Source organism: Amphiura filiformis, chromosome 11 (assembly GCF_039555335.1).
Source record: "Amphiura filiformis chromosome 11, Afil_fr2py, whole genome shotgun sequence".
Lineage (NCBI taxonomy): Eukaryota > Metazoa > Echinodermata > Ophiuroidea > Amphilepidida > Amphiuridae > Amphiura > Amphiura filiformis.
In genome coordinates this window covers 8,090,333-8,108,274 of record NC_092638.1, presented here as the reverse complement: position 1 = coordinate 8,108,274, position 17,942 = coordinate 8,090,333, and the positions used below count along the sequence as shown (strand labels likewise).

Here is a 17,942-nt window from a genome sequence, read left to right as displayed (position 1 = left end):
ATTGTGCACAAGAGAGAAACAAGAGGGAGTGGAGGAAATAGGGAAGAAAATAAGATAAAACCTTCACAAAGAGTAATACAGCCATTATGAATACGCCTATAGCTTCGGATCTTTTTATCATATTCAGGATGGTTTCAGTTTGCAGCAATCAATGGTTATTATGCAAGCATTATGGCATCTAAAACCGGCCATTATCTTCATGCTGAATTCAAATCAACACAAAGAACAGCAACTTTTAAATTCGGGTATTTTACTTTTAACACACTGCTGTATGCCTGTATTGTTAATATTGAATATGGAATAAACCACCCTTCTTTCTATGTTAACATATCATGAATACGATTACAAGTTTTGAAGCTATATACATTACCTTTCGTGACAGCTTTAGATAAAACCTCCATTCAATGCTTATTTAACTTTTATAACAAGTTTCAAATTTACCAAGTATTTTGCTTGAGCTTGAATTATATAACACAAAATATCCACAAAAGAAATCAAATAAATGTATTGAAAGTGGAAGTGATGAATATAGTCTGCAAAGTGAACATATAAGTGAACATATAAGTCCTCTTTAGTAAATTATCTTGCTTATTACGCTTCATTGTTATTTTGGTTCACTTGTGGGGACACTTTATTCCATTTGCCATGTTATTCCTGCATACCATTTCAATATAAGCCAACATGATCACATCTCTGATGGCAAAGTTCATTAACCTCCATTCAATAAGCATAGTGCAAAAGTTGACCTCAAGCTGTGGAGTATGAGTCTGTGTATCCACCCTACACAAATGTCATTGTATGAGTGTAGAAGACTATTGGAGTTGATGAACTGTGTATTGACAGATGAGCATGATTTGCAATCCCAATCTGATTCTCATTGCACATAACACTAGACATAGTTTCCAGGGTTCTTTTACCATGTGTATTTGATTAAGTTATAAATTGTGTTGATTCTCGTCTCCCCGATGTAGGATAATGTATATTCCGCCGTGACTGTGCCACACTTAGATTGATGAACATGGGAAATTAAGCAAACAAAATAGAAAAGCAAAGCTTACTCAAATGACAGATGTTGAAGCATGATTCATGACATGCAATGTTGAGTTAAAGAGAATCAGATTGCTTTGTTGGGTGATAGAATGTGAGCACCATATGCCACGTAGACTGCGTACAAAAAGTATCCGAACACTAAAAACAGTAATTACAATAAACCAGCGCTCAGGGTTTGGATGTCGTGTCGTGACCTTTGACACTACATCTAACTTCAATATCTTAAAGACAGTCAACCTAAAGTACCAAATAAAGTAATCATTAGATGAATAATTTTCAGTATTCTGCGTATTTTGAAACCTCATTTGGGACGATGCAACTTCATTTTTTCAAGCTACACTGAATTGATGGAAAAAAGAGCATTTCAAAAGTGACAAATTTGGGCTATTTCCTCCTTCAGGGTGATTCCTATCGGCTATTCTAACGGGTTCATTACAGCGTGACAGATCACCACTCATTCGCCATGCTCATTATTAGCGTTTATCTTGAGAAAAATATGTGTAAATTTTGTTACTTTTGAAATGCTCTTTTTTATTGCAATTGGTATAACTTGGTAAAATAAAGTCGCGTGCAAAATGAGGTATCAACATACGCAGAACAAAATTCCCCATCTATTATATCTACTTCATTTGGTAATGTAGGTTTAGTGTCTTTAAGATATTGCATTTGTTATAAGTGTTTGGATACTTTGTGTGCGCAGTGTACATGTATGCGGGTAGGTGTGTGAGGTGTGTATGACATTGACATGCCATGTTAAAGTAGGATCTAAAGTTACCTATCATGAACCAAAACAAACAAACACATCAGCGATCAATTAAATGAGCTATTCCGGTTGAAATCCGTACACCTGTGGAAGACTTGACCTTATCTCCCAGACAAGGAGTGCAGATTTCAAATGGTAACCCCATTTAAAATTCACACTCACTGTGTGGAAGATTAAGGTCATGTCTTCCATAGGGAGTGAATAGATTTCAGCTAGAACAGCACAATGATGCAAGACGGAACTGATATGTCAAAATTTAAGTTGCTTTCAAAGTAGTAGTTTTTCTCATGCTTTAACTTAGTGTGCCATGCATATTACACATTACTAAGCACTTGTCTTTGATTGGTTGCTATGTGATTTGCTCTTGCCAACTCATTGTTAAGTCAACATTGTCCCACCCATATCGGCAATTGTTTGAAGGCATCACATGCACGTACAACAGACGACAGAGAAAAAGCACTTTGAAAGTCTGCAATTAATCTAAATTACATTTATATTTTGACATTTTTTATGAGATATGCTCCTTATCCATCTTTAGAAAACAAATTATAGTTAAAAAATATTATACAAATTGTGCAATTAATTAAAATTACATTTGTATTTTGACAAGATTAAAAAGTATGGTCCTTATCCATCTTTGAGTTGAGTAATGTGTTTTTTTAGAGCTGATCTCAAGACAATTACAGTAAAGTGACTTAAGGCTACGCGAGGTATTGTTGGTCGAAGCAGCCAAAAATCGATTGTTTTTATCTAAATCAATTATTATTGAAAACTAACACTTTGACTTTGATGTTTTGCAAAAGTTCTTTCTACAAATCATATGCTTTGAAAACTTGCTTGACTTATTATTGTTAATGAGTTATATACATTTTACAAAAGTGTTGTTGTTTCAGCACTCTTTGCCACATAACTCAAGAACCACAGGACCTATAAAAGTATATTTGTGATATTTGAATTCTTCTACACACTCGCTATGAAATGATCAATGCAATTTATGCCAATGCTCACTACCATTCGCAAGATGCTGTGAACTACCAAATCGCAACAGTTTAAAATAGTTGCTAACCTTAAGTTGTGATGTTGTTTTTCTCTTTTTGACACAGCTACTGTGCAAGGACCCAATGCAAAGACTACAATCGCTCTCTGAACTCAAGAAACATTCATTTTATCAAGATACTAACTTTGAGCAGCTGCTACGACGAGGACTAAAACCAAAGACATTTCTTAAACGTAAACTACCCCGTACCATGCCAAGGAAAGGGTGCTCACGCAAGACGTTCTTTCAAGATAAAATTCCACGAGACCTCACAGTAAGTATAGGTGTACAGATTTATTCCATCAACATGTTGCGACATTTTACTACTATAATTTTTTTAAAGCACAGTGATTTATAGTATGCTACACACAGGCACAACGCTTAGACGTTGATCCACAAGCCTCAGCACACTTCACAAAGTGAAGTATTAAATGTCAGGATGAATGGAAGGGCTTTGCTAAACTAGAGCACACTAAAATTAATCAACCAATTTTGGAACAAGCATAAAGAGCTAAGAAACTATCCAAATGATAAATGTGAAAGACAGAATCTGACATTTAACATGAAGGTAGTAGCAAGGGCTCAGAAACACAAGGCCTTATGTCCGTTTTGAGTAAAAGGTAATGAAGATTTTCTCATATTATATAACTGCATAATGAGAGCTTGTTTTACTGACTTGTGAAGTGAGAAAGATGAGGCTTTGTGTTACTGGATAGAAAAAGAGAATTTCATTCTGAAAATTTGGGTACCAAAACCTCATTTAAAAAAAATCATTAGGCCTTGTAGTTCCCAGGCCTTGTAGTTCTGAGCTCTCACATTCCTTTTTATTTGAAATGTAAAGTTTCAAAATCCTCTGTTTATTAATTTTGCAGGTTGATAACTTTGACTGGATACGAGTTACAGCACTTTGACAAGAAGATGAACTCCTTCCAAAAGACTTGACCGATGTCACTTTGTTGTTTGCAAGCCTCCTCCACATATCAGCTCACACTCGAGATGTCAATACACCACAAGATGCTTATCAACACAAAGCCAGCAATCCTCTTGGTCTTCAATCAAACTCTGTGACATACCAGATGACAATATAGGTGCAAGGTATTGCACAAGCTGCTGAATTCGGAAGATGTTACCAAAGTGATGGTCTCAGAAGAATATCTGCAGCATTATGTTGAATTCTGAAAGCACTGGAGTAATTACTGAAGATTCCTGTTCAGCAGCAGGCCCAATATTGACTATTATAAACAAGAGTCATATTGTGCCATATTAATGCAAACCAGATGTTGCTAAAGCTGTTGAATTTGGAAGACATAATGCCTACCCAAGTGCTGACAGATGATGAATATCGGCATTGTTGAATTCAGAAAGCACCTAGTCATATTGTGCCATACGAGTGCAAATGGTGTTGCACAAGCTGTTTGGACATACCCAAGCGCTGATGGGAGACAAGTATCTGAAGTGTTATTTTACAGATTTGTATTTACTTCATCTTGTGTTGTCATGGTAACTGTCTCATTTGGATTTGCCTTGGGAAGGGTCAAAGTAAGAAAGGTGTAGATGTAAAGACTGTCATGTTAAACTTGATTAACATACAATGTGGAATATCATGAAAGTATGGTTTGTCATGTGCAAATGATATCTGGTATGAAAGTTAGCGAGAGAAAAACAGCACTCTTTAGCACGGGTTGACATGCATGCCCTATTAATAAGCAACATAGGCAAGGCTTTATGTTCCCTTTGTGATGCTTCATGAGCACCGATAATCGGCTAATCAGATAGCTAAACTGTTAAAAGTTTAGGACGATTGAATTAGCCAATCGGGATCACCTTCTGTATTTATGCATTGTGTGTGCACCATGAGCAAGAGAGTGCTGTTCTTTTCTGCCAGCTTAGTGTAGCATTATCTTTTCAAATGAACTTTTCAATTTATGTGAAGTTTGAAAACCACAAACTCAAAAGAGAGCATATATAATGCCAAAGAAAACTGTATTACATTGTTGTTTTTCAAAAATTAATGAGTAAATTGGTCCGTGCATTTACATGTAATGCATGTGTATGATACTCTTTCAGGAATAAACCAAAATAAATTCATTTTTATTTCACAAACTCAACCAAATTTCTATGAATTAAAGTTTAATCACTTACTTTGATATCCCCTATGGCAAAATCAAATGAAAGTCACATGGCAGATATTTGCAGTCACGCCCTTCTTGCTAGACTTTGTGTTTATCCTAACAAAGTTAACAGCAAATAGAGCTTCTAGTTTGGTGTTGTACGTGACTGACAATGTACATGACTTCATTAACATGTCTACTCACTTATTTGCTACTCAGTCTATCTACATGATGCGATCAATCCAGACAAATCCAGATCTGTGTAGACTTGTGTTGTTCATGATCCTTCCACTGGGGTTGGTTCTAGATGGGTCTAGGGACCTTTCCATTTGATAAGAATTGGGTCAACCTCTCCACCATAGAATCCATGTGTGTAAGGCTATGGTAAGTCCTGCTATACTGGTTTGTCATACATGGAGGCCAAAATAATTTAGTTCTGGACATTTATCGGCCAAGCCTGAAATCAAATGATAATGTGCATCCTTACCTCACCCTAATGCCCCAGGGGCTTTTTGGCGACGGGAAAGGAAAAAAGGAAGGAATAAAGAGAGAAAACAAAACAAAGTTGTTTGCTCTGGGTGGATTCAAACCCGAGACGCCTTGCATGCCAAGCACTGGGTCGGCCACTTTGCCATGGGTCTTGCGCTGGCCTGGCCAGAGAAAGCGTGCCTATATATCACTTAGGGCGATTGCATCATCACATCACGTGGGATGCACGCACGAACAGTGCATATATCAAGTAGTATTTTGTAGTACTTGGTAGTGTTAGGGTTAACACATGAAGCATTAGACACAGAATGCAAAGAAGCACACACTTTAATCAAAGTTTACCAGGTGCACGGTGAAATAATCCGGAAGTACATTATATTGCCCTCCATGAGCGACAAGCAAAACATGGCTTAGTCAGTACTCTTTGGCTCTAATCTCTATGGTTATCATACATCACCAGTTTCCACATATTTGATCTAGATTTATCATTTAAACTAATCTGGATTCAAAGTATCGTGTAGATACCCTACCTGACCAAACTTTGCAATATCCATGATGAATTACAGTACTTCTAAAACAATTCATCATTCAGGAAGCGTCCACATTGGATACTACGCAAACAATAGCGACATACTATGCTGAGTGCCTGTAGCTATGGCAATACGCGTATGCCATGGTCCATTAGATGGGCTATTCCAGTTGAAATCCTTACACCCCCTATGGAAGACATGATCTTAATCACCATGACAGGGGGGTGTAGATGTCAAATGGAGTCACCCATTCAGGTAGCCCCATTTGAAATTCACCCTCCCTGTGTGGAAGATTAAGGTCATGTCTTTCATAGGGGGTGTATGGGTTACAACTGGAATTGCCCAATGTAATGGACAGGCATAAGTATTGGATTGTTTTGATGTATAGTAAAATAGTAATTATTTTCTTAAAAGTTGAAAGATTTTATATGAGATGTTTTTACAAAGGCATTCAAACTGACTTGATATATAAGTTTAAGCTAATGGTTTTGTGTATCCATTGTATCCATGGTAATGTGTGATTTATACTACAGAGATACAGCATTTGGTTTCCTTTCATTCAGTGATATCAATGCTTTGATGCGGTTCTTTACATGAACACTAAAGTGCCATCTTTGCAATAAGAGTTCAACAGAGAATGGAATTTAATCACAAAAATACAGATTTCTAACACACCAAAGATTTTTGAAGCTGTTTATCTTGCATATTACACATTGGTGTCAACTGCTGATGACAAGGTCCAAATTTTCTTTCATAATTTCAGAATTGAACCTTTGTATGACCATATTTGGAATCGGCATCAAAAATGTATTAAAATGAGTACAAACAAGCCCAGTATTGGTTCGGTGGTTCTTAAGATAGCTCTTGATATTTTGTGAAAAATATCTCAAAACTTTTGACTTTTTATGTTGAAGCCTATGGCTAGCACACAGAGCATTATTGAGGGATGATTGTTCTTTCGTATGTGTTTAACAAATTACGTATTATATCGCGTGCCTTGTGTTTACGGGAAAGATATTAAGACAATGCCTTGTCAATTCCGGGTGTCAATTACGTGACAAACGACACAAAATGAGCATATCTATGAATAATTGGCACTCATTTAACTGAATGAATTGAGATAAAGCAACTTCGTGATCAGTCTGCATGTTTATGAACCTGATTCAGCCAAACCAAATACGCTATACCAAGTCAGTTTCTATGTCTTTAAAAGTGCGCCAATAAAAATCCATCCAAACTAAAAACAAGTATATATTATTATTATCACCATGTATTTAATACACACATGTGGTAATTTTCATTGTGAAAGTGTGCTGACTTTGAAGATGAAGAGAGATATTCTCTTAGGTTTTATACAAGTTTATATTACAATTAAGATTTGTATTGTGTATTTTTTGTGTATCAATAACAATGGACTATTCTAGTTGAAATCCATACACCTACATGTGAAAGACATGACATTACTCTCCAACATAGGGAGTGTGAATTTCAAATGATGTTACCTGAATGGGTGACTCCATTTAAAATCTACACCCCTGTGTGGAAGATTAAAGTCATGTCTTCAATAGGATGTATGGATTTCAACTGACATAGCCCAATATATTTGCTGCCTTTTAATTAATTGACAAATTACCAATAATTAATGAGACGGAACAAGTTTTATTGTTCACAAATAGTGCTGTATTTTTGGTTTTTGTTTGTTTGTTAACAAAGGTAAGCAATGGTCATGTGGCCAATACTAAGGGAATGCCATGTGGCCGATGTAAGTGTTACGATTCTGGTATTCTACCAAATGTAAAAGGGAATTTGTAACTTTTTCTAAAGACTGGAGAAATGATACCTGCTCTCACAAACCAGAAATATATTACATGATTATTAAAATCTTTCACCAGATTATTTGAAATTGAAAAAAATGAAAAGTTTATTATCATCCTCAATATTTTAGCTTCCATTTTATTGATAAAATTTACAATTTACAGTTTCTCTCAATATGATACTTCATCCGGATCTGAATTTTAAAATTATCATTGTTAAGCACTCTCAGCTATATATTTCTTGGCTGAGTTGGAGCAGGTTGCATTCTCTGTTTACAATACTATATTAGTAATAACAACTTGTATGCACAAGCACAATTTTGATACATATTATGTAAACTCAACTCAAGTACGTCTTAAGGGCTTTTTTCATTATGTTTACTCATATAATCATACCTCAATGTTATCAAATATTTGTATCATTAGTGCAGGAGGACAGCAGCTGAAGGGAGTATCCCATTATGCTTTGCAGTACCATAATATAACTGAATATGCCATAGAAAATGTACACAAAATCCCTCACTTCAACTTTAAATAACTAGTTTAAATCAGGGAAGCTTAGACTTTTGTTTGCAAAAATATGACCCCTAAAGTATTGTGAAACTATCCATAGCTCTCAATATCCAAGCGGCCCTTGTTTATATTTTGTATACATTTGCTATGGGGCATGCAGATACACTGCAATGCATGATGGGATACTCCTTTCAGCTGCTGTGGTGCAGGAGAGTCACATTGGCATTACTAGAGGTTGTGATTTTATGCCAATGTAGGCAGCCAGGCAACTATTCCAGTTGAAATCCATACACCCCCTGGAAGGCACGACCTTAATCTCTCATACAGGGGGTGTAGATTTCATTCAGGTTACCCCATTTGAAATTCTCACTCCTTGTGTGAATTTCAAATGGGATTACCAGAATGGAATATACACCCCCTGTGAAGGAGATTAAGGTCATGTCTTCCATAGGGTGTATGGATTTCAACTTGAACAGCCCACTGAGATATCACTTTCCTTGCACTCAAATAGCAAAATGTTGTTTTTCATCTCTAGTTTCTTTCTATAATATTTGTTCTTATTCTTTGAAACATTTGGGAACATGAACCATGTAACTACCTGTTTTGGGGTTGTACAATGTACATTCCTAGGTCTTTCTGAAATTGGACAAACTGTTATGGTACAGTGTATAATTATTTAAAAAAGTATATATCAAATTATTACAGTAAGATATAATTCCAGGGTATGTATAAACTATTAGAGTAAGGACATTTTAATAAGCTCATGGAAGACATTTAGCATGTGTCATTGGTAAGAAACTAATTATTGAGTTACTTTATTCATATAGCACTCGGTAACTATTGACAATGATTCTCACATACGTGGTATATAACTGTGTGCGTGATCGGTCGATAGCCGGCATAAACAATGATTTTGTCTGGTTTTCCGTTCATAAATAAGCCAGGCTAGAACCCATGGACGCTAGTGAGTTGGATATACGCATGTATGATTGTGCGCTAGAGTTTATAGAGAGAATTAATCAGTATTAATTAGGATTATACGAGAAATTGATATCACAAACCACCAGAAGGTAGTATTATATGGTGCTAAAGAAATTATATCAAACTGAATCAAGTGTTTGAATAGATATTCCCGTTGACTGTATTTGACAGAATTACCCCTTACCCCAATAAGGACTTTTTCAAAATAAGCTCTCTAAAGGTCCACAATTGCCTTGCGATGAGGTGCGTTGCCGATATATCGATTACTTTTTGCCGCAACTCATCGCATTTCCAAGTTAAAATGAATTTAACTTTATTGCGATACCGCAGTGCAGTATTCTGTGGTACAATGCAGTGCGGCAACATATTGCATCGCATCACAATTGCGGCGTAGTTTGAACAGACCTTCAGAGGCCCCCTTTTAGTGCAAATTCACAATTTACACTTTCATTATGATTTTAATAATTGCTTGACCCTAAATTTACTTCTAGGGTGCTAATTTGGTCAACTACAGTCATTGTTGTTTGTGCTTGTATATAATTTCATTATTACTATTGTTTAGTATACTGGATATTGTGTTACAAATTGCTCAATTTTTCTTCAATTTAACAATTTCGAAAATGTTGTACCATTGCAAGCAATTTTATCATAAAAGGATGAAAAGCTGCAATGTTAATATGTTTATGTAACATTATCACTCATGAAATGGGTAGATTGGAGGAAAATTTGAGCCAAATTTCTGTCCAGTATAATTGTCAACCAATTTGATTGTATTGTTACGTGCTATGTTGTCTTACAAAATGTGCAATATATTTTGATTTAAAGTTTATGTATATTAAGTATAATGTGTAATTATGTTGCAAATTTTCTTGTTGTATGTTCAAGAGGTTAGCCTACACATGTGTGTTCTGACAAAGGTTCAGAATCGGATTGGGGATCTAACATTGCCTCTGATTGGTCAATTATGTGATATCTTCACTTTAATCACCAATCAGAATGGAGCTTTGCAAATAATTCACTCCAATTTTTTTGCATGGTGAAATTATTCTTACAATGTTGCTGATTGGTCCAATTGATAATGAAAACCTCTTTTTGACCAATAGGCAGGTAGTTCTCATGGGGTAAATACAAAGAAACTGTGACAGTTGTGTTGTTATATGTTTTATAAAGTTTGTAAAATTAAGAACTATACAGAATTTGGACTAGTGGGGTCAGTGATGTCATCACAGGGAGGCAGCACTTCTGAGCAGCTATTTAACAGGCATGTTTGCACTTTGAATGAAAGTTTGTTATGCACTTATTGCCCAATGAAATTTGCAATGACATCATTGACTGGACTATGCCATAAGAACTTCAGTAACAAGTTGTATTCCAAAGTGTAGCGGAGTTGTCCGATTACTCGCTACATATGTTTTTGATATTACTGGCTTACAACTCAGACAAGATTAACTCTGGGCAATAATTAGGCCTGACCTATGGTTGCTATCATGCACTAAGTCAAGGAAGTGTGCCAAATTTATATAATAATTTAAAAAGCAATCTGCTACTTGTAATTGTATGAGTTGCCTTTATACAATTGTTGCACCAAAATGCTCATTTATGAAATTTAGTTGAGTCAATGTACTCTTGAGCTTTTCCATCCAAGGACTGGAGTCTTTCTCAATTTTATTAGTAAATAGCGTGGGTAGAATTGGTGATGATTCAACTGAACACAACAGTAAGAATTTCATTTGAATGAACACAGCAGTACGTGATCGTATTGCAAAGGACAAAAATGTGAGCAAGGTGAAAATAATGATCAAACCAATCAAACAAGTGACATTGGGCTATTCCATTTAAAATCCACACTACCCCTGTGGAAGATTTAGCTAAAGTCTTCTACAGAGGGAGTATAAGTTTCGAATCAAATAGACAATTGTGTAACTTCCATTTGAAATACTCACTCCAGTTGTGGAAGATATAGGTAAAGCCATAATTCAGGGGGAGTATGGGTTTCAAAATGATTAACTCTGACCAATTATATTTGAAAAACTAACTCCCCTTGTGGAAGATATTTCCAAAATCTTCCACAATGGGCATGTGGATTTTAAATGGAATAGCCCATTATTGGAAATACCAACCAATCAGGATGGAGTTTGATTCACTGCCACGTCACAGTGTACACGGACATTCGTCGTGCTGTGTTGATTGAAATGAAATTCTTATCCATCTATTGCCATTCTATTTTAAACTAAGTTTAAAGAAAATTGATTTTAGTTTTGAAATTGGATTGCTTTCATTCATACCTTTTTATTTAAACCAAAATTTCTGGTATTCTTCTAGAAACTTGACATTTCATTTAAAGTTTTATGAGCTTCCAAATTTAATGGTTAAACCAAATATAACAAAATATATATGTGATCAAAGGAGGTGTGATTGTTTTAACCAAAGATTTATTTTTATGGAAAAAAGGGGTTACTTCCAATTCCATTTGATTGTGTAAATTTAAAGATAAAGCTAGAAGGCAAAGATCTAAATAAAAGTATGATCAAATGCATGTAATTTGTAAATTCCTATATGACCGTGTATGTGTAATGGTGGATAAAGATCAGACATTGGTTCATATGCACAAAACAAGTTAGACCAGGTCTGACTTTGACTTTAGACCTTTTTATTCACTTTTTGCCCAATGAAATTTGCATTTTGCAATTTGAAAATCATGTTATTGATAAAGTCTGTTTTAGTCATGTCATGTTGTTTGCAGATTAAGATGATATTGTTTGAAGAAAGTCAAAATAGTATATTTTTAAGGAAAAAATGTTCCTACAATGTGGTTATGTACATGTATATACTACAAACATAACATATTTATTTGTTGACTTGCAGCAAAGTTCCAGAACAAATAAACACAACCCAACATATATGTGCACACACATTGGGCTAGTCCAGTTTTAATCCATACACCCCCTATGGAAGACATGACCTTAATCTCTCACACAGGGACTCAGTGTGTGTGAATTTCATATGGGGGTTACCTGAATGAGTGACTCCATTTGAAATCTACACCCCTTGTGTTGTGTCATGTCTTCCATAGGGGGTGTATGGATTACCATTGGAATTGTCCAATACAGTGCATCTGTTGGTGATTGTTTAATTTTATTTGTATGATGAATGTAATAATTTGACATTTCCATGGGTAGTTGAGAAATACTTTATTTCTGACTACATTTATATGTTATTTGTATCCATCTGAAATATTTATAAATGTTTTGCATTTTTTAAGTTTCACTTTTTTTTATACCTGATGGAAATGTAAATACCATGATCATGATAATGTCAGAAATGTATTTTGATATTCAGTTAACAGTAAAAGAACTAATTGCTGAGGTTTTCAGTAGACAATTAGGATATTTTTCCTTTTTAAAAAAAATGAAGGTGTTTTCAGCACATTTGAAGGTAAAGGCTTATCGCAGTGATCCCAGCGAAAGTGTAAAAAAATGGGTATAAATTGCCTACCAGTGGAGGATAAAGGTCCATTCATACTGCACCGGTGCGGTGCTGATATATCGATTACTTTTTGTCACAGCTCGACGCAACTCATAGCATTTCCAAGTTAAAATGTATTCAACTTAATTGCGATATCGCAATGCAGTATTTTGTAATATGATGTAGTGCAGCATCGCACCGCAAAGCAATTGCGGCATAGTATGAACCAACCTTAACGCGGCTGTGTACTATAGACATTGTTTCTTTCGCAAAATTGAGTTTTTTTGATGTGTTTGTACTTTGTTATGTTTTTTATAAATACAAGGAATGAAAATCCAGATTTGTAAACTCCAACTGCAATATTTTAAGGATTTTATTTCACTATTCCACTTTCGTGTTTGAAATTGAAAAGGAAAGAAAATCTTTGTTGAACCAGCAGGATACATCGCGCAAGAATAACGCATCAAGCGTTGCGTATCGCGCAATTTGTTAACGCACAAATACGCTACGCATACGCTGACGCTTATCTGCATGCGCGGCGCATCTTGTGGAAACTGCACGGAAGCACTGATTTCACAAAAACCTAGTGGTCAAATGGCTCCGTTTTACCTGATAAAATGTGGGTTTTTTCAAGTTCTTTCCCCCGATTTAAATATCAAGTTATGAATGGATTTCGCTCAAACTTCTCAAGGGGCTGTGGATTTACCCGATGTTCACGTAATATAAGGTACAAAAACGAAAACTGCCGCATTCTCCTGTGAGATTCGATGAAAGTGCAAAATGTGACCACTTTAAACTTCAACAGCCATTATTTCAATGTTCATTTTCTCGTTAAAATGACGATTTAGGTACACGATAACTCAATAAATACAGCATCTATAGGTAAGCAAATATGATCATTGTAAAAGCATGATCGACTCAAGAAACGGTTTTCTCATTTTTTTTTATTTTGGTCTATTTCCGATTTTAGGCATCACTTTGTGCAAATAAGCGTTTGTGAATTTTAAAAGTTCAATTTGATGCCTTATATGGTCAATATCTCAAAAATAAGGCCAATATCAAAAAATAAAAAACCGTTTTTAGAATGGAGCCTCAAGATTGAGCTAAAAACAAATTAAAATATTTTGGAAAGAGTGTTTTTTGTTATGATGTACCTAACAAATATTGCCAAAAACTCACTTTTTGTGATTTTCTTCAGAATTGTTGTTTTTACCCCAAATCTGTATTTATATTAATATTTATTGATGTCTTGCCTTCATAAAAATGTATACTTTTATATGTCTTATGCGAATAATTACAAAGTTATTGCACTTTTACTACATGCATGTCTGAGAGTACACAGCCACCTTAAGGCATTAAAATTGTCATTAGGTATTTTTGAAATGAAAAAATTTGGCAAAAAACAAACAAAGAAAACAGCAGTATTGACAAAGTCGAAGCCCCATTCAAATACATGTAACTGTTACAAATTCATGTAAAATGTCTTTACTTTGTCTTTAATACATGGCTTTCGGCTAAACCACTAACAGGCTATGTTAGCATATCTATGAAGGTGCCAAAATCAGAATTTTGATGATTTTTATGATCCATCAGATGAACAAATCACTGAATAGGCCTTTAAATGCAAGATTTTACACATTGGTGTTATCTATGTTCTTTTTGTATTTACATTGTTTGAAAAACACCTGTAAAATCTTCACCTCAAATGTGCTGCTGACAAAGAAAGGAAAATTTTGTGGCTCCATGCATGGACCTGATATCCCACACAGACACTAAACTGAGAAAAATCAATTTGAAATTTTTACTCAGTGAATGAACCTATGTGAGAAAAATAATACTACCCTCTATAGCTAAAAAGTTTGGTTATCCAGACTGTTTGTTTGGTGTTTTTTTTAGCAAAGATAGATATATTGTTACTCTACACATCCATGACTACAACTCAGAAATTGTGAAATTGGGCTATTCCAGTTGAAATCCACACTACCCCTGTGGAAGATTTTGGAAATATCTTCTACAGGGGGAGTATGTTTTTCAAATGTAATTTGTCAAGGCTAATCATTTTGAAACCAATACTCCCCCTGTATTATGAGTATACAATATCTAGTATTTCAAATGGAAGTTACCCAATTGTCTATTTTATTCAAAACTCATACTCCCTCTGTGGAAGACTTTATCTAAATCTTCCACAGGGGTAGTGTAGAATTTAAATGAACTAGCCCGTTGTTGGATATCAGGTTCATGCATAGGGCCACAGAATAATGAATTAGTACAGAACCTCCCCATTGATATTGTTAACAAAGGACCATTCAGATAACAACTATATTTTAAATTTGTACTTGTACATATATGTTTGATGTATGTACTCTTTTAAAAGTTTATATTTGTGCTTCATTTGTATATTTTGTCAATAAAGATACAAAGCTTTATATAAATAATCTTGCCAGAAACGGAAAAATATTAGTCACTACAAGTGGGTCATAATTTCATTTACTATGATATTGTAGAAGGCTTTTGTCAGGTGTTGTGCTTTCATATTTATGTACACGATTTTCTCCTCCATTTACTTTAAAAACTGAAGAAAATGTATTGTTGATCATATAACTGTTGCAATTATGATAAGTGGATTGTTAAGTATACTGTTCACAAAATATTTAAGCTGTATCAATTATATCAAGTTTATTGTTGCCATTCCAGTTGAAACCCATACGCCCCAATGGAAGACATGACTTGTTCTTCCACACAGGGAGTGTGAATTTCAAATAAGGTTTCATTTGAAATCTACACACCCCCTGTGGGAGATTAAGGTCATGTCTTCCATAGGGGGTATATGGATTTCATCTGGAGTAGCTAATAGCATGACTCTTGCTGGAAATCATGTACATACGATCTGTTACCAGGACAAACATGGCAACAGAAATCAAGATATTCCAAAAATACAGAGCAAAAAGCAATTAAATACAAAGGACAAAATGGTACTGTTGAAGGGGCGTGACCCAATTGACAGCATTATCCCCTATTTTTTTTCATCAAAACTTAAAAGATTTGGTATCAGAAGAAAGCTCATATTTTTACCCCGATAAAATTGAACGCCAGAGATATGTTTCATTTATGTGACCAAAATGATGTTTTCTGCCAAAATTAATGTGATGTTATCATGTGGTTATAAAGAAATACCGTATTCATTCCAATAAGCGCCCATGCCCCAATAAGCGCCCACCCAGGGTTTATTAAATTTGCTAAAGGGTACCATTAATGTTGAAGTGACAGATAGATGTTGATATAGTGAAATAGCTGGAGGACTTCACATCTGGTGTAAACTTGCAATACATTTTCTACATCAGAAAAGCCACTAGAACGTCTCAGGACCCTTTTATAACATACATAAATTCATCTCTAATAATCGAACCACTCAAAAAAATTAGGTAAACCAGGTAAAAAAATAAGCGCCCACCCAAAATAACTTTGCTAAGCGCATTGGAATGAATACGGTACGTTAAATTACTCAATTTGGGGCAACTGTGGCCCTGTTCGACTCGCTTGATCCTCAATATGAGCACATTCTTTTTTCTTTTTTTTTCTAAATTAGATATGTGCTTTTCTTTATTTTTGAACTCTATCATTTGTTTGATTGAAATATGAGCACTTGTAGTGACTTTATAAGATGCCATATGTACAGAACCATAATTTATATATCAGCAGTATTTAAAGCTTTATACTGTATAATATTAGGTCAAACACCTAAGTGAAACTTTTAAAGATTTGAGATGGAAATGCTTTTAATTTTTGCTACATATATGTAGAGGGTGTTTCAAAATCATAAAATCACCTGTGATGTGATCAGGTTCAACAAATATGTCAAGATATGGCAAATTTGTGACACCCTGTATGTGTAATTTGTGAATTGTGTGTAGTTATTGAAAGTTGAGATTTTCAATGTATATTATCAGCGTTAAGTACACAAGATATCTTACACTTCCCACAATGCATTTCTTCCATTTCAATTTTCTGAACTGATTTACTCTCAAATCGTGCAGAACTTGTCTATTTCTTGACTATCGACCCATGTTTAACCAGTCTATTCTCAACATGAAAAGAAAGGGAACCTGTACAAAATAATATGAGCATCATTTGATGTAATGAGGTGATGCATCATGTTGCAAAGGATTCTGGGAAGGGTAAGATATCTTATCTTCTCCGAGTGTTGAGTACTCATTATGGGATGGTTTGTGTTGTTCTCTCTGAAAATATATCCTTGTCCAAAATCAAGATCAATGTAGGAATGTACTCATCTGACCATGATATACCCAAAGTTCTTGTTATGGACTTCCAAACCAAACATGACCATCCATGACGAAACTCACTGTAAAGTCACTTATGAGTATCTTGAATTATCATATAAGTTGAAAAATGCTGCGATCACATTATAAGTACTTTATACATATTTGCTATATGATATACGCTCATTCGATCAGGCTGAGTTCACATAGGAGTATACTATGTGAACTCAGCCTGATCGAATGAGCGTTTATCATATAGCGCAGTATACTTCTATGTGATCGCAGCTTTAAACAAGCTTTAAAATGACATATCACTTGTCATAACTGCTTTGGAAATAAGTGCTCAAAAGTCAATTTTACTCTTGAAATTCTATTGATTTCTGTAATTCCATATCTCTGAATAATAAGCAGTGTCGACTTTACACTGGGCCCGGACACTGGGTTTGTGTTGGATGGTCACATTGTTTTGGATGGTCACAAATTAGTACCGTACTGACGCGAGTATAGTCCCACCTTCGAGTATAGTCCCACCCCCCATTTTTCGAAAAATTCCTGAAATTGTAAATAAAAAAAATCATTCATGGTTGACCTAAAAAATAAAAAATAAAAAATTTCAAGATGTTTTGTATTTTTAATATGAAAGTTGATAATTTGTATTCATGTCATACTCTATTAATGATTTCAAAATGCACCCCAATTCAAAAAAAAAAAAAAAAAAATTAAAATTGAGTATAGTCCCACCCCCAATTTTGAAAAATGTTCACCCAAAAACGGGGTGGGACTATACTCGCGTCAGTACAGTAATAATTATTTTTTGCAGAGAGTAACACAAACTGTTCCATACTTGGTCTGTAAGATGGATTGAAGTGCCTCTATCATTTCCATACTACTTCCATCCCATTTGATACTGACA

At 34.9% G+C, this 17,942-nt stretch overlaps 1 protein-coding gene across 1 annotated transcript in view; it reads left to right on the top strand.

Annotated features, from left to right (window-relative positions):
* Positions 1 to 3,935, top strand: part of LOC140163915 (ribosomal protein S6 kinase-related protein-like) — a 173,181-nt gene extending 169,246 nt beyond the window's left edge. Inside the window, exons 9-10 of the mRNA XM_072187220.1 lie at positions 2,917 to 3,123; positions 3,722 to 3,935. Of these exons, the coding sequence (XP_072043321.1) occupies positions 2,917 to 3,123; positions 3,722 to 3,760 (246 nt within the window). The 3' untranslated portion in view covers positions 3,761 to 3,935. The remainder of the gene's footprint in view (positions 1 to 2,916; positions 3,124 to 3,721) is intronic.
* Positions 3,936 to 17,942: the final 14,007 nt, after the last annotated feature.